Source organism: Hibiscus syriacus, unplaced genomic scaffold (genome assembly GCF_006381635.1).
Source record: "Hibiscus syriacus cultivar Baekdansim isolate YM2019G1 unplaced genomic scaffold, ASM638163v2 tig00111402_pilon, whole genome shotgun sequence".
NCBI classification, from domain to species: domain Eukaryota; kingdom Viridiplantae; phylum Streptophyta; class Magnoliopsida; order Malvales; family Malvaceae; genus Hibiscus; species Hibiscus syriacus.
This window is the reverse complement of record NW_024063082.1, coordinates 1,741,730-1,759,856: the sequence shown is the minus strand read 5'-3', so window position 1 is coordinate 1,759,856 and position 18,127 is coordinate 1,741,730. Positions and strand designations below refer to the sequence as shown.

The 18,127-nt window shown below is 33.5% G+C and overlaps 1 protein-coding gene and 1 pseudogene across 1 annotated transcript in view; both read left to right on the top strand.

Moving 5' to 3' along the window:
• LOC120161997 (calmodulin-binding protein 60 D-like) overlaps positions 1-4,907 on the top strand; it is a 28,759-nt gene extending 23,852 nt beyond the window's left edge. The window contains exons 3-11 of the mRNA XM_039172193.1: positions 91-128; positions 321-475; positions 956-1,031; positions 1,839-1,897; positions 2,275-2,768; positions 2,846-3,006; positions 3,088-3,291; positions 3,432-3,660; positions 4,098-4,907. Coding sequence (XP_039028124.1) covers positions 363-475; positions 956-1,031; positions 1,839-1,897; positions 2,275-2,768; positions 2,846-3,006; positions 3,088-3,291; positions 3,432-3,660; positions 4,098-4,687 — 1,926 coding nt within the window. The 5' untranslated portion in view covers positions 91-128; positions 321-362 and the 3' untranslated portion in view covers positions 4,688-4,907. The remainder of the gene's footprint in view (positions 1-90; positions 129-320; positions 476-955; positions 1,032-1,838; positions 1,898-2,274; positions 2,769-2,845; positions 3,007-3,087; positions 3,292-3,431; positions 3,661-4,097) is intronic.
• Positions 4,908-6,814: 1,907 nt separating this feature from the next.
• LOC120162320 lies at positions 6,815-17,354 on the top strand (annotated as a pseudogene).
• Positions 17,355-18,127: the final 773 nt, after the last annotated feature.

Here is an 18,127-nt window from a genome sequence, read left to right as displayed (position 1 = left end):
GCCGTGCTATTAGCAATCACTGCAAAAGATTTTCTCTTGGATTTTCCTTTTCCTAAACTCACCTCTGGAAGCGCTTTGTAGTTATCCACTTTGTTCGCTTAAAATTTGAGACCGGAACCGACTGTTGAGTAAGAACCTAAATTTCTGATTTTGTTTAAGAACCTAAATTTCTGATTTTGTTTAAGAACCTAAATTTCTGATTTTGTTTTAGTTTAATTTATCCTTGCAAAAAGGAGATAAGTGTCTTTGACTAATGTGAATTTGAATTTTTCATTTTGAATCAGTGGTTTTGAGGAGTGTTGATTTTGCTATGACTGCAGATCGGGGGGGAAAGTAAGGTTTTTCAATTTTGTGCTCGGAAAATGCAAAGACAACCGCGGTACATGACGAGGAGTAATAGTATTGCTAGAGGGAAGAGGAATTTGGAAGGAGATGAGGAACCGGAGCCGGAGCGAAAGCGTCCTGCTTTAGCTAGGTATTTTCTTCTGTTTATTCCTTTTTCCGCTGTGTAAGTAGTACTTTGCTCGCGTGCTCGGCTGTGTGTATTCTAGTTGTTTGTGTTTATGCAAAAAAAAATTGGATATGAAAGAAAACAATATTTTTGAATAATTAAAAATAAAATTTGTTTTAACAATTGCTAAACTTTGATTTTTTGTTTTTGAACTTTTATGTTCATTTTAGTTACACTTTTGTTCATTTTGTAGTCAATTATGATCATGCTGCAGGTTTCTGGGTAGCAAAATGCTAGTAGTAAAAGCATTACCAATCAGGGCAATTGGTGAAATCAAAATAAAATATACGTATTTTTGTATTATGACTAGTGAATTTATCTGTCATCTGATCCTCTGACACACTGAGGAAGTTTAAAATCTTAATATCATGGTTAAGAAATGACCTTATCTCCCTATAGGGCCTAGTGCTTTTCTCAAAAAAATTCATTTTTTTTTTCATGCAGTGTAATTGTAGAAGCTCTTAAGATGGACAGTTTGCAGAAACTCTGCTCATCTTTGGAACCCATTCTTCGTAGAGTTGTAAGACCAATTTCCTAATCTTTGCTATCAATAATCTTGTAGTGGAGGATTTCAGGATATGATGGGGTCTTGTCGTGATTGATGCATCTGCTTTTCTTTTTTTATTCTTTTGGTATAAGGTTGGTTTGTGCAATTGTCTTATAGCCAAGATCAAAGACACACTGCATTAAATTGTATGGCAATGTTCTTGGGAAGCATTGTTCTCTGATTGGAGTTTTACTTCTAAATTGGAGAGCCTTACATGTGTTGTGGACATAGGCTTACACATGGACATGCATCTATTGTGCCATTACACACAGTTGCCTGTTTATTTACACTAGACGGGCAATTATTTTTTGGAATGCATTCCAATCAGAATTCTTCAAGGTTTCAGTTTCTTATGGGACTGTTGTTAATCTTGCACATTTCTCCGATTATGTGAAGAATGCTTATTTGTGTAACTTGTTCATTTAAAAATTGACCTTTAGTTTTTCTAATTGATCATTCATTCATGCACAGGTGCCCAATGCCTATCTTTTGAGGTTGATTATGTTTTTCTAAGGTGTTGTATCCTAGATTCCCATGGAAAAGGGTATGTGCGGTGCATATGTGCACTGCATCCATGTAACATAGATTGTTCCAGTTTCTGCTGAAATTTTGTTGGATGACAGTAAAATGATCTTTTTTGTGTATTGCATTTATGAGACCAATTTAGAATATAAAGTTGAGTGCAATTTGAAGAAAATGTATTGTGTATTCTGTTATTTTCCCTTCAGTTATGTTATGCTCCTCATGTCTCTCATTATGTCTACGGTTGATGCTTTGCAGGTAAGTGAAGAGGTGGAAAGAGCTTTGGCAAAATTAGGTCCCCCTAGACTTGATGGAAGGTAAAGAATTAACGTCTGGTCATATATGGTTTACCTTTTTTGTTGTCCTTCTCTTGTAGGGTTGGGTTGGTTAAGTAACTGCTTAATTTTGGATGAACTTGAGCATTATTAATGCATGGATACGTACTTGATGAAAGTCATACAATATGCTTGGTTTTACAATAACTTCTATTGGTCTTTGGCTGGTTGATTGGTTTTCTACTTTCTTGAATAAGCTTGATCCTTCTACAAGAAACCTAGTGGAATTTGGTGTAATTTATTTTCTTTTTGTTGTTTTTCCTTTACAAAGAACCAGCTTTTCTTTAGAATTAAGTATTCTCTACGCAAATCTTTTACTTTTGTTATGTGGATAATCTTGTAATACTTTTGGTTATCAGGTCTTCTCCAAAACGGCTTGATGGTACCGATGGAGGGAGATTACATCTCCACTTCAGGTCCAGGTTGTCTCTCCCTATTTTCACAGGAGGGAAGGTAGAAGGGGAGCAGGGTGCTGCCATCCATATTGTTCTAATCGACTCAAACACTGGACATGTTGTAACAATTGGACCTGAAGCCTCTGTAAAGCTAGATGTTGTTGTGCTTGAAGGTGATTTTAGCAATGAGGATGATGAAGATTGGTCACAGGAAGAATTTGAGAGCCATGTGGTCAAAGAGCGCGAAGGAAAAAGACCGCTGCTAACAGGTGACTTGCAAGTGAACCTCAAAGAGGGGGTTGGAACATTAGGTGACCTCATTTTTACCGACAACTCAAGTTGGATAAGAAGCAGGAAATTCAGGCTTGGCTTGAAGGTTGCTTCCGGATACTGTGAAGGCATACGAGTACGAGAAGCTAAGACAGAGGCTATTACCGTCAAGGATCACAGAGGGGAATGTGAGTTTATACTTTTTACTCTTATCTATTTTCACTTGTGGATTTCCTGGAAATTTTTTAATTCAGTTGCTTGACAGTGTATAAGAAGCACTACCCACCTGCATTGAATGATGAAGTCTGGAGATTGGAAAAGATTGGAAAAGATGGGTCATTTCACAAGAGGCTCAACACCGCTGGAATAGTCACTGTTGAAGACTTTTTGCGGCTTGTTGTCGCAGATCCACAAAAGTTACGAAATGTGAGTTTGGACTTTGTTTTTGAAATCAAAAAGCTATTCCTAGTAGTTACACTCTTATATTTCTATCTGCCGTGTTTGTAGATTCTGGGAAGTGGCATCTCAAATAAGATGTGGGAAGCTCTTTTAGATCATGCAAAGACTTGTGTGCTGAGTGGGAAGCTTTATGTTTACTATACTGATGATTCAAGAAACAATGCTGTTGTTTTCAATAATATCTATGAGTTGAATGGACTTATTTCTGGGGAACAGTACTTACCTGCTGATGCTCTATCTGATAGTCAGAAGGTGGGCAGGATATATGTTTTTTTTCAATTTCTAATGAAAAGCAGCATTGCTATAGTTCTTTTCTCTTGAGAGGTTACCGTGTAGGATGCACTATGAAAATAGCTTCATTAATTTTAACAATATAAACAAAATTTCTGCAGGTTTATCTAGATTCATTGGTAAAGAAAGCCTATGACAATTGGAATGAAGTCATAGAGTATGATGGCAAGTCACTGTTGAACTTCAAGCAAAATAGGAGGTCAAGTGCAAGAAATGAACTTCAGATTGGTGCACTGGATCACCCAAGTGCTTTAGATCATCAGCTGCAGTTACCGCAGCTGCCAGTTACAGTTCCTACAGAGCAAGTTTATTCAGGCCTACAAGGTGGAGGTAAGTTTTCGAACTACTGGAAATATTTTAGCTTTAAGGAGTTTTCATCCATGTATAGCTTAGTTTAATCTTCTTGGGAAATATACCTTATTATCATAATTGTGGCCTTATTCAAGTTGCCTAGACTGATTTTTTTTTTTTCAAATAAATATCCCTTAACAGTCATTAATCAATAATTCCAGTGTGTATACTGTGAAGTTTCTTTGTTTTTAATAAAAAATGTATCATTTTATTTTCGGTTTAGAAATAATTCTCCCCTAAAAGACTTGGTTTGTTCTGTCCTTTAAGGATAATCATTAATGCCGATTGTTATAGCATTGATTCTCATTGGAGATCTTAAGTTAAGTCTTGGTGCAGCTTTCAGGTTTATACCCATCTTTTCTTCGCTTCATCCAATCACAATTAGTATTTGAGAAACTTCATTTTTTTTACCTCAGGGTATAATGATAAACAATCCGCCAGATATTCGGGGCAGTCTAAAATTGTGAATTCAAATTATCATAACCAACTCGGCAGCATGCAATTTGCGCCACATGAGCTGCTTATTGACAATTCTCTGCAACCTCAAAGTTCAAAAAATGATAGCAACATCGTTGGGCTGGCTCTTGGTCCTCCACAGTCTTCTGCAGTAGGGTTCCAAAATATTGGTTCTTCAATGCAGTCATCAAATCCTAATCCTTTTGATGATTGGACGAACAACCAGGATAAGGGAGTTGAGGACTTCTTTTCAGAGGAAGAGATTCGCATCAGAAGTAACGAAATGCTTGAGAATGAAGATATGCAACACCTTCTCCGTCTCTTCAGCATGGGAGGTCCTAATGTGACAGAAGATGGTGGGTATGGGTTCCCAAATTACATGCCATCCCCAGTGCCAAACTTTGCTGATGACGATCGTTCACGTCCTGGCAAAGCTGTTGTTGGGTGGCTGAAGATCAAGGCAGCAATGAGATGGGGGTTCTTTATACGAAAGAAAGCTGCTGAGAGACGAGCACAGATAGTTGAGCTAGAACAAGAAGAAGAAGAGTAGCTATCAAGTCTTTTCTCTTCTTGTTAAGTGGAAAGCAAAGCCTCTCGTTTCCGACTGGTTGTGGGAAGTTACTGGAACTCCATGAATGGCAGACAAACTAGTGATCTTTATGGTGTGAAATTAATGGTTAGATAACTCCTGACGATCCTAATTAGACATCAGGAATCTCTTCCTGTACAGTAAGCCGTTTCTTTGACTTCCCTTAGTTTTATATGTTTTATCTGAGTTTTTGCGTTGAGGGGGTAAAATTGCTTTCAAGTTGATGGCACTCTCATTTGCCTTGTTGACCTAAGTTGTGTACAATATTGTAACCATCGTGGCCACATGTTTCATCCTGCAGTTCAAATGATGTATACAACAATTATTTGTGATTTTATTGTATGCCAATGTTACTACTACATCTCATAATTTAATAACATTCTTTTTATTTGATGTGCCCTAACCTTATGAAATCTTGTTCCATACCATTAAAAGAATCAATCACCAATATTCTCATTTGAGAATAATTGTATCAACTCTAGAAAGATACAATACTTGCAATTCCAGGAACAGACTTGATATCAAGAGAATTAAGTAAATATTCCTTCTTCTTTTTCCAAAATCAATGCCCTAACATTAAACATCTTTCAATTATTGGGGTAACAGAAATAGACGTAATTAGTTTAATGAACTTCACATGCATGGCGGAACAACAAGTCAACTAAATACATAAATCCTTAGATATACAATGAATGAATCCATGTCTAAGCTTTGGTTCCTTGGCCATGAGAAAACGCCCCCCAATTTGCTCCGGCAATTGGTCTAGGCTGACTTCACCCTTTATTTTTAATTTGTGACAATGTGAACTTGGAACGAAATTCAAACTCATTCTATCTTGGCAACAATATTTAGCTAATTTATAATTTTTAGGTTTAAGAATCTCAAACTCTTTTAAAAAAAAAATTAAACCCTCAACTTAACAATTAAATTATTTACCTATTTGAATCTAAAAATTGAATTACTTAAGGTCTTTGATCAATTTTAACAATTAAATCTTAATTATGATTATCATAAAAACTGAATTTCTTTTAATTTTTTTTGATATTTTATAATTTTTATTAGAATACATAAATGTGAGTTCAACCGCTATAAATTATTAATCAGTTAACTTCAAATGAAAAAAATGTTGTGGTAATAAAATAAAATTTATAATATCAAATCCCGAAAAAAGATTTACCTTTTTTAAGATGGAAATTAGGCCAATTAAGGAACAGAATGGAGGAGTAAATAGAAAGCAAATTTAGGTCATGTCTTAAGGCTTTGGTATGTGCACGTGCAACGGGAACCGCCCACACCCATAAAATTATATCTTACCAACAAAGAAATTATCCTTCCGGTCCATGTTTCATTATATATAAATCATTTTTTTTAAATTTCAATCTTTTATATACAAAATCAAAACTGAATTATAAACGTTTGAGAGAGTTAACGAGTAATTTTATCATTTATTAACTAAAGGATTATATTTTTGAGAATTTTTTTTCAAACTAATTGAAATTTTACCATATTATTTTCTAAAATGTTAATAACTCATAGATTGAAAGAGCAATGTTACCAAACCAATGGGACAAAGGCCTCGCCACCCTCCGGTTTTAATTATACTTATTTGAATTTATTGAGTGTCCCCAATTGTAGAAGGAAGTATTGTTCTCTTCAAAGGTTTCATACTCGAACAATTATATTTATAGGGCGTGTGTACATTATCAATTGTTAAATTTTTTTTAACATATATTATCTTCTAATCACCTCATACTATTAAAAAAATATTTGTTAAAACACTTTACCGAAATTATTTATATTTGTAATTTAATAATAATAATTAATCATTCCAAAGAAAATAATAATTAAAAGAAGGAACACATGCTAGTCAACTAGCAAGACAATATAGGAGCATGTGCCAGTGCTCTATCATTGTCGAAAATACCGGTAAATGCGGACCGTAAGTCCTTACCCTCGTATTATATATATACACTCAAATAATGATACGAAGTTGTATTATCATCATCGGATCCAAAAGCCTAGCTTTTCGATATTGTTTCAAACACTAGTTTTCCTAATTTAAACAACCCTAGAATTAAGTGAAAGAAAATGGATAGTGATCATCGAAGAGGACTGTCGTTGGGCGAGGAGAAGTTCTTCAATAGAATCATCTCCAGAAATTCTTCACTCGGCTGTTCTTCTCGGATATATTACTACCGGAGCTCCGAAGGGATACCTTTTAACTGGGAAATGCAACCCGGGACGCCAAAGGAACCTCAAACTCAAGATATTCTCCCCCCGATTAGTCTGCCGCCGGCACTGCTTAGCCTCGGCTTGCCAAAACCACGTGTTGACATCATCGACCACCAATCTAAGCCGTCAATGATGAAACTAAGCGTGTTCAAGTTTTGGAAGCAAGGCAAAAGAAGCCGTGGAAACAACAAGAATCTTGATCAGACGGCTCCGAGTGATGAGATGAACAGCTCCGACGACGGTGAATTCATGACGGCGTCGCCCCGGATTTCGAGCTCTTCGTCTTCGTCATCATTCTCATTCTCGAATGGATCACCGAGTCCATCAAGGGGCTCGTCGCTTAACGGGCATTACGGTTGCAGTCCATTGAAATTTTCTTTCTTTTTGGTTAGTGGTTCAAGGTCAAGGTTACGTTGATTATTATTTTACATATGTACGTTGTTTTACTTTCATTGTGTACACTTATATCTTCGAATGTAAAATTAATTTAGCTTTTTAATAGAAAAAATATTGTTAAAGTACACAAATGGTCCCCTAACTATAGGTTGTTATTTTTTGAGTCTTCCGAGTTTTAAAAGTTACAAAATAATCCCTCGAGTATAAGACATTATTTTGTCGAGTTTCCTGACTATTAAAAGTTACAAAATGGTCACCTGACTTTTCATATATTCGAAACTCATAATTTTTAGTTAAAATTTTGACAATCATTTTAAAAGTTACAAAATGGTCACCTGATTTTTCATATATTCGAAACTCATAATTTTTAGTTAAAATTTTGACAATCATTTTAAAAGTTACAAAATGGTCCACATAACTGTTTAAGTTGTATTTAATGGATCAATTCTCATTTACCCATCGAGCTAATGCTTGAAACATTATATTGTCGAACCAGTTGTAGGTTAACAAAATAATGTCTTATAGTCATGAGATCATTTGTGTACTTTACCCATTAATTTTTAGTTAAAGTACACAAATGATCCCCAACTATAAGGTGCTGCTTTGTTGAGTCCCCGATTATTAAAAGTTACAAAATAGTCCTATGAATGTAGGAGGTTGTTTGTTGAGTTCCCCATTATTAAAAGTTACAAAATGGTCACCTGACTATTCATATGTTATAAACTCGTCATTTTTCATTAAAAAAAGCGGTTGTTTGAGTTGAGTATTATCCTATTGATTGAGATATGATCAAACTTGATCTCATAATTGTTTGAGTTGTATTTTATGGATTGACTCTCTGTTTAAATCATGTCGGCGAACCAGTGCTTGAAACATTATACCGTCAAGCCAATGTTTAAAAGTAACAACAGTACCAATATACATCATTAAAATATGATTATAGTGTATCTTAATCGACAGGTTAATGTCCAACTCAAATGATCGTCAATTTTTAACGAAAAAGGACGGATTTGAAACATATAAATAGTTGAGTGACCATTTTATAACTTTTAATAACTGGAAGACTTAAAAAATAAAAAAAATAGATACAAATAAATACTATTGTCGACGATGAAAATAATCACCAACAAAATTAACATAAAGATGCATATAATAACAACAACATTAACATAAAGATGCATATAATAACAACAAGATGAATAAACTAACTTGATTTGAACGATAGAGAGAGAACTTTATTCAATATCGAAAATTCAATTTTTTTAAACCTTTTGAGGACTTTTAAGTACGATTTTATATTTATTTAATTTTATAATTATTAATATTTAATTTATTAATCAATTAATTCAAATTAAAATATTTTATTTCAATCTAAATTACTCCATAAACCTTCAAAATTCGAACTTTGATTTATATTTCCTCCTTGGAATCTTTGCTGAGGGCAGAGGAAATCTGACGAGGAATAAAACTAAAAATTATTTAGATAAATATCCCTTAAAATATTACTATCGCTGTTTTTGCTAAATATCCCTTAAACATGCAGAATTAATGCGAGATCGAACTTCTGGTCGTATTTATATAAAGTTTTGAGGATTTCTATTTATCGCTTATAGGTGAGTCTTTTGTTTATTGAAGGTTAAATTTATTTTGAAGACGCTTTGTAAATTTTCTGAGAAACTGGCTAAAACGTACAAGAGAGCTGCCGAGCTTTCCGTTGTGAAGAGTGGAGAGTATCTACGCTACCGTAATTGCCGTTGTCTCTACTTCATTTCCAAACCATTAATGATTTCTCTTTCAATTCATCGTCATCCCATTTTTGTTTTCTTAAGCTCAAATCTCTCTTCAATCAAAACCCCATCTTTTTCTTCACATTCTTCTCCATTTTTTCTTTGGTGAAGAAAGAGAGAAAGAAAGGTCTTTGGTGGTCTCAACATTTCTAAATGGACGCTTTGATTCTTAGCTCCTCTACTGCACGATTTTCTTTCTTCATCCCTGGTCTGTTCTTTAGTATCACCTTTTTCATTTCAGTTTCCCTTCTTGTTCTTCCCGTTATAGTTTGGGCTAATTGGTTTTTTGTTTTACTGATGGAATCAATATAATTAGGAAGGAAAAGCTGGAGGAGTAAAGACTTGAAACCTGTACATTTTCCAGGTGTTGTTTGTTTTTTCTGCTTTATTCTGTCATTTACACTCTTTCGCGTGATTTATGTTGCAGCTTGTTTGAGCACATTTCTGTTTTGACGGGAAAATTAGAAAATGTATTCACTGCTGTAATATTTCAGATTTATATACATATTTAATAAAAATAAAATGAGAAATTTTCTTCCTTTGTTTTGTTAGCAAAGGAGAAATTAAGGGCTCTGAATTGCTAATTCACAAGTTGTTAAGTACTAGCATTTTTTTTTTTTTGAATAATTTCTACTTAGAAAGAGGGGAAAGTAACTTTTTCTCATAAGTATTAAATTCACAATTTAGGAAAAATAAGAGAAGTCAAAAAAGATAAAGATAAAGATTTATCGAGCGATATATTTATTGAAGAAATAAAATTAAAAAAGATAAAGATTTGTGGTGGATGTAGTGACTCTCGAGTCGTAGCCCACCACTGATATCGATTGATGATACAGGGATCGGCCCACAATATGGACTAATCCATATAGAATAGAACTATACTTTACTGCTATTATTATTATTATTATTATTTTTGAATGATTGGTTCGCAAATGTTAATATATCATAAAATAATTAAACGGTCATGGGGAGGGCCATGTAAATCCCTATGAAGAACATTTAGAAGAAAACAAATGTGCTGTATCATAAATTATTAGGTGTTGGATAAAATGGTTCAAGTTTAACACATCAGTCAACGTATTCACATAAAGACAGTCAAATAAAGTGAAAATCCACTTTTTGTCTATCATTTTCTTGTCAAGAGTATGCATCACTTGTGGGTAGTAAATATTTTTATTTATTTAGCTTTATGTTGTATAAAGTTCAATTTGAATCTCATTTAAGAAATTCATCAGTTTTCTCATATTTTCCTGTCATCCTTCTATATATTGTGTTCAAATTTCCTTTGCTTCATACTTTTGTATCCTTTACAACTGATGTAAATACTTTTCATTTAATAGTATTTCGATCCCTGGACTACAGGTTCTTCTGTACGAGTGCCAACATGCAATTCGTATAGCACCATAGAAAACTTTTATACTAAAAGGTTCCAGCAACATATTGTCAAGCATCAAGGTATTCTGGAAACATCTACAGCCTTCCCGGAAAGTAATACGAAGTTTCGGGTGAAGGCCACTTCCGGTCACCATCTAGAATCGGAGCCTGGAGCTTACTCCAACACCCCTTGGAATTCTGTTAAGAACGCTTTGGATTCTTTTTACAGGTTTTCACGGCCTCATACAGTTATAGGCACAGTGAAGTTTTTTTGTTTACTTGTAGCCTATAGGTACAAAGAAATTATATTTGGATTTGAACCTCTCAGAATTCTAACTGTCATAAAAAGTGAAGTCATTTGCATTCTGAGTAGGCACTCAGCATCATTTCTGTTTCTCCACTTGCTGTTTAGAAGTTGTCAGATATTTCGTCGCCGTTTTATAGTGGAGTATTGGAGGTGATCATACTGAACTTCTGTATCATTTTTAACAACTTATTTGTAAATTATTAGTTAGAATGCTTACATCTGTTATATTTTCCTTTTTCAGGCTGTGGTTGCTGCCCTTATGATGAATATTTACATTGTTGGTATAAATCAGTTGACTGACATTGAGATCGACAAGGTAGGTTGCTATGAAAATACAATTGCTACAAGTTCATGTATTTAATTAAGAATGAAAGATTATGCACTTATATCTTGCTGGGCTATTCTTTATCTATCTTGCTTTATATGAAAATACAATTGCTAGATGTTCTGTAGTAACTGTTGGAATAAACTACTGCAACATAAAAGAATCAAATATAAAAGTTTGAAAAAGTAGGAAAAATAAATAAATTAAAGAGAAAAACACATATTTTATTGAAGTTGAAGTATTATATAAATACAAAAGAAAATAACAACCTTATCTTAAAATCAAGCAACGGCTAGGTTTATGATAAACAAATTCCTAAAATCTACAATAATAAGGAAAACAAAATTAAAAAGAAAAAGAAATTCAGTAAGGTTGTTTTGACTAAAATTTACAACAACTGAAGCACAACTTCAACTCCTCCTTGCTTTGGTTGCTGCAAACTTGCTTCTTGATATAGGTTTTTTGAATATATCATATAGTTGAAATTCATATTTCCAGTACTTTAGACCAATTAACCCCTCCTTTTGCGCTTCTCTAAGAAAAAATAATTTGTTATTGCAGTGCTTCGTTTTTCCATGAAAAATATGATTGTTAGAGATAGAAATTACAACTTGATTATCAATGAACGCTCTAGCATTCATCCATTCTGAACTTTTTCAGAATTTCCTTAGCATACTTGTTTTACAAATAAATACTTCTCCATTTTTCTGTTGTATTTTCATTCCTAGAAAATAAGTCATTTGTCCCAAATTCGTCATCTCAGGTTTGCTTCATATTCTCTCAACCCAATATTCTCTTGAATTCTTCTCAAACATCTAACCATCTTCATTATGGTGCAATTTTTTCTCTCGTTGACTCCATTTTTATTGTGAAGTGTGCGGCGCAATAAATTGATGTTCAATTCCCACCTCTTCACAGAAAAATTAAATTGATTACAGGTATACTTCTTGCCATTATCAGATCTCAGGACTTGAATTTTGCATGTGTTTCAATCCTTTTCTTGAATCATCAAAATATACTTGTAACTTCTAACTTGAATCTGAGAAAATAGATCCAACACCTTCTAGAATAGTCATTAACAGGGGTTGATGCATTAAGTCCTTTAGGGGGTAAAGTGCATCTCGTTTATTTTGAAAAAATAGATAAATTTAGTTTAATGTGTTAAGGGGGAAAATTACATGCATATTATTTTTAAGAAAAAAATATTAAATTTTGGAGCTCTTCTTAAATTTCTAGATCTGCCACTGGTCATTACTTAAGATAAAAAAAATACCTACTTTCTTTTAGAGATTGGGTATTTTGAGGTCCAACCACATTAGTATGCACCAATTATAAATTTTCAATAGTTTTCCAAGTTGATTGCTTGAATAGAAGTCGTGACTGCTTTCTTTCTTTGCAAGCTTTACATTCTAAAATTTCAGATTCAATATAAGGGATACCTTGAACCAATTCTTTTCTTTGCCAATTCACGACAACTACATGATTAAAATGTCCAAACTTCTTGTGTTAAATTTCAGCATGAGATTTTGTTGCAGAGGATGCAACTTGTTCCTCCTCCAATGGAACAAGTGCAAAGCTTTTCCCCCTATTTCTACTTTCCATACATCATTGTTATTTGCATCTTTGATTAAACATTGATTGGATTCAAAAATAACTTTAAAACCTTTTTGAATTAATTGACCAACACTTAATAAATTTTAACTAATGTTAGATACAAATAACACATTTTTTATACTTGAAATGCTTTCAATTACAACTGTGCCTTTTTCCCTTGATTGCAATGTACTTTCCATTGTCAATCTTTACTTTGAAAGCTACTGAAGTATTCAATTCTTTGAAGAGATCCCAATCAAAAGTTATATGGTTGGTACAACCATTGTCAATGAGCCCTTTGCCGTTTGAATGACAGACGACAAAGCAAGTGATCATAAAGAGGCATCATCCTTTACTTTGTCGTCAGTTTGAGCAACATTCTTTTGTTGCAAATTTACTTATGTGACAGATTTTTTTTAACATTGCTTTTGTAAATTCTTTGATGATATCCCATCTTCTGACATTTTTCGCATTATTGATCTAGCTTTTTTCTGCATTTGAAAGGTGGATGACCATTTCTATCACAATGTAAATGAGGAGAGAAATCACATTTTGTTTCTGTATTTATATTGGAAGAATTAGAACCTGAATTTCCCTTTCTGATCTTCTCATATTTCTTCTATTTCCTGCCAGATCATATTGAGCTTTTGCAGCTAAAGCACCTTTAATATACCCTTCAGATCTCACGAGTCTTCTTTGGTCGTGTGCCTGCAAAGCATTCATCAATTCTTTCAAGGTAACCTTTGACAGATCTATAGTGCTTCCCAATATGAAAATGATAGTTTCAAATTTTTCAAGAACAATTACAAGAATATTTTGAACTAATCTGGAATCAGGAAATTTAGAACCAAGTAGTCTTACTTTATTTATGATTCCAAATAATTTGTCAAAGTACTCCTTCACCGTCTCAGAATTCTTCATCTTCTGGAGTTCAATTCTCTACCCAAGTTCAGAGTTTTCATTCCTCTAATCCTCCTTCATACTTCTCCTTCAAGAAATTCCAAACCTCTAAGGTTGACTTTACTGTCATGGTTCCGAGAAAAATCTCAGATGAGACTGTAGCAAATAACATGGTTCTTGCCTTTGATTTACTTGATTTTCCCCCCTTGTGATTCTTGATTTACACCATAGCTAGATTGATAGGTGATGAAGGAACTTCGTAGTCCTTCTCAACAGCTTTTCAAAGATCATTTGTCTTTAATTGAGCCTCCATCCTTGTTGCCCAAACATAAAACCTTAACCATTGAAAACGAGTGGTGCAAGTGATAAAAGGTGTTTCTAAATCCATAGGGAAAAAATCCAAGATAAAAAAAAAGTTACATATATCTCAAGAAAAAGACTCTGATACCAATTTGTTAGAATAAATTGTTGTAACTTAAAGAATCAAATATAAAGGTTTAGAGAGTAAAAAGAAGAAAATAAATTAAAGGGGAAAACGCATCCATTTTATTGAAGTTGAAGTATTGTATAAATATAAAAAGAAATAATAACCTCATCCTAAAATAAGCAACAATCAGATTTATGATAACCAAACTCCTAAAATGTACAATAATAAGAAAATCAATTTATTTTTTTTAAAAAAAGAAAAATCAGTAGGATTTTTTTTGACTAAAACTTACCGCTAAAGCAGAACTTCAACAGTAACTTATTTTCCTTTTTTACTAAGAGACTTATGCACTTTTTTTTTTTTAAGGAAATAGACTTATGCACTTAATTGACTTGGATCATGATCCTAGAAATTAGGGTGGATGGATAAAATTATATGAATTTTCTAAACCCATATATGTTCTGTGCAGGTTAACAAGCCTTATCTTCCACTAGCATCAGGGGAGTATTCAACATTGACTGGCATCATGATTGTCACTTCATTCTCCATCATGGTATTCGTAATCTGTTTGATGCCAAAATTTTCTTATTGTATTCTTTATCTTCTATGGCGAATGCATCTTTGCATCTCATGAAAAGTATTGTGCAATGTAAAAAGGAAATCATTGTCTTCATTGGTAGTGTCAATTGAAATAAATAAGGTTTTAATGTCGAGAAGAGCAAGTACCTGCATTTCAGTGATCATATGCACATTAGATATCCATTTTTGAGTTGTTTACATTTGTATTGGAAAAGAAGAAGAAAATGGACAATCATTGACAACTACTACATCGTTTATAGATGTACTTAGCCTTTTACCATTAGTCCATGTTGCGAGAGGTTTGTCAAGACGATTTAGTAAGCAGGATGGAGGTTGAGAGCGGTTTGTCAAGAGGAATTAGAAAGTGAGGTGAATGCTAAAGAATGGAGCTTCTGTTTCTTTGTTTCTGCTGCCAGCTGTTGTAGTTTTGGTTGTTATGGGGTAATCAATTTCAGTTTGGGTTATTACAATTTCTTAAGCTCGGTTTATTCAATTTGGGTTAAACTTATAGTGCTAAACTGTGAGATTAAACTGGGCTATATAAAGAGCCTTCATTGGCTAAGGCCGGATTATCTGAAGGCCTACATTCTTTTTTTCTTTTTGTTCTCTGACTCTTTAGAGGTTTTATTATAACAGCTGGTGCATGTAAGTTGGTTCTAGAGAGGAGAGATTTGGAAGTTGTGATTTCATTGAAATTGAATGTAGATAAAAAGTTACATCCATCTAGACCTTTGCTTAGCTTTCTTTCTCCATAACGTTTGTCTCTCTTCTTCTGTTACTTTCTAAATATTTGCTTGGATCTATCTTTCTGGTTCTTGATCTGTTCTATAGTCTAGTTTCAATAGTCCAACTATAAGTTATTTAATTTTAATGTTTAAGCCGGCCAATCTGGATTCATAACTAAGAGCTTGCTATATCCTTTATTTTCAGAGCTTTTCGCTTGGATGGATTGTTGGTTCATGGCCATTATTTTGGGCTCTTTTTGTCAGTTTTGTGCTTGGGACTGCATATTCAGTCAATGTAAGTTGAACTTTGAGTTTTCCATCAAATAGATACATGAAACAAAAATTATATCATACATTATGGTATTATATAAATACAATCGTAAGTTACAAAAAAACCATTGATATGGTCTGACTTTATGATATTTAACTGTAGTTTTTTGTGTATGATACTGTAAAATTTCTGTAATTTCAGTTGCCACTATTGCGATGGAAAAGGTTTGCATTGGTTGCAGCAATGTGCATCCTAGCTGTTCGAGCTGTGATTGTTCAACTTGCTTTTTACCTGCACATACAGGTGGCTGTTCTCTTCTTTTTATTCCTTTCTTTTCCCACTTTCCCTTAAAATTCAGTAAAACCATCTCCTTCTCTATATGCATTAGCTGCAAAATCATGGCAAACATGTTTGCCTCTATGTTCACCTGCAGAAAATCATTTTTATGTTTCGTCTTAATGGTGTGATGTTTCAGACCCATGTATTCAGCAGGCCTGCTGTTTTCTCAAAGCCTCTAATTTTTGCTACTGCGTTCATGAGCTTCTTCTCAGTTGTTATAGCACTGTTTAAGGTAAATGTTGCTCACTATACTAATGAATTCCTGTAACTTCTCGATTGTGTTTGATTTTAGTCCAACAACTGATTTAGCCTATTCTACGTATGTGATGGATATTGTGCAGGATATTCCAGATATTGAAGGAGATAAAATATTCGGAATCAAATCTTACACAGTACGTCTCAGTCAAGAACGGGTGAGTTCAAGGTGCATCGGGAGTTCATACACGAGGGCTCTGGCTCTCCCATTTAAAGATTTTGTTATTCTTCGACCGCCTTAATTTTACTTCTGCAGGTGTTTTGGACTTGTATTTCACTTCTTGAAATGGCCTATGGTGTTTCCGTTTTGGTAGGAGCAACATCTTCATATACCTGGAGCAAAGTCATCACTGTATGTATTCAAGACATCCATTACTAGTTGAATGTTTCAACACTTGTTCCTTTCTTTCTTTAGACAAATATAGGGCAGAACCGGAGTTTGTATATTGGTTTATAGTGTTTACTGTCACTACATCTATTATTTGAGCAATGACTGATATACAATCGTTTCTCCATGAAACGGAACTAGGTTTTGGGTCATTCCATCATGGCTGCAGTTTTATGGATCCGTGCCAAATCCGTCGATTTGAAGAGCAAAGCTGCAATAACATCATGTTAAATGTTAATTTGGAAGGTAATCTTCTATCTTGGCATATGAATTCATTTTGTTTCCAAACAACGATGCTAACATCACAGTTTCTAGCTGCAATTCAAACAAGATTTTTGTGCTTTAACATCCCATTTGCATGGCAAATATGGCTGACCTTGACGAATGGATGATATAGGATTCATATGATGGAATGTGAGGCTCGATCTTTTCATTTTCGTCTGGGAAAATTTAAATCTTCATGTTAATATTTTAGTTAAATCTTAAACATGAATATGATACGAGTTAAACTATCGTGTTAATCGTGTTTAAACGAGTTCTTCGATTTTGTGTTCATCTAATCAAAATGCTTGAAACTTTTGTTCTCTCTTTACAACTCTTTTATGCAGAGTACCTTCTGATACCACTTATAAGATGAGTGGTGGAGCATTTTATATAACCCCAAAGGTAGCTTCACCCGCCAGTAAATATCGAAAGATGTCATCAAAATACGAGAGTCGAAGATATAAAAGATAAATGATCCGAGAAAATTAGAAGAACTATATGAATGTGACATTAGGAGCGAGTTGTAGATTTAACCATACCAACCGACGCCTAAAAAGCACTTGTTATGCGGTTTTGTGATATATTTCACCTATGAAAGGGTGAGAAAATGTAAGGGGGTTCATGAATAAAATAGACAAAGTACTTATTACATGCCTGAGCGGAAAATTAACTTCTAAATTAGTATTTGTTTAGAATTTTTTTAACCTATTAACAATATATACATACTATGCAAATGTAACTACTCGAACTCATAACTTTGAAAAAGCACAATATTTCACTTGATGAGTTCAAGTCTTTATATTATAAGGACCAATTATTACTGGATGTTTTATATGAGATATATGAATTGTAATTTTTATTTATATATTTAACGTAAAATAAAGAACACATTAAAGGTCACTAAATTATGTTTAAATGATTTTTTGAATTTTGAAATTTTAATCATGTTTCAAGCAATATAAGGATAATATGAATAAAATATAATAAATCAGAATATCAAATTGGAGAACAGTAACTATAATTTACGCATAATACAAGAATTGATAGCATAATTTGGCTCAATATATTTCAGGGTTATTTTTTGAATAAGGACTGGAATTTGAAGTTTTGTAAAATATAAGGACTACAATTGAAGGAACTGAAATATAATAACTAAATCCACAATTTAAGTATGATACATAGACTAATAGGATAATTTGACAAGGTTTTGTTAGACCAGTGCAAGTTACTCAAAATGGA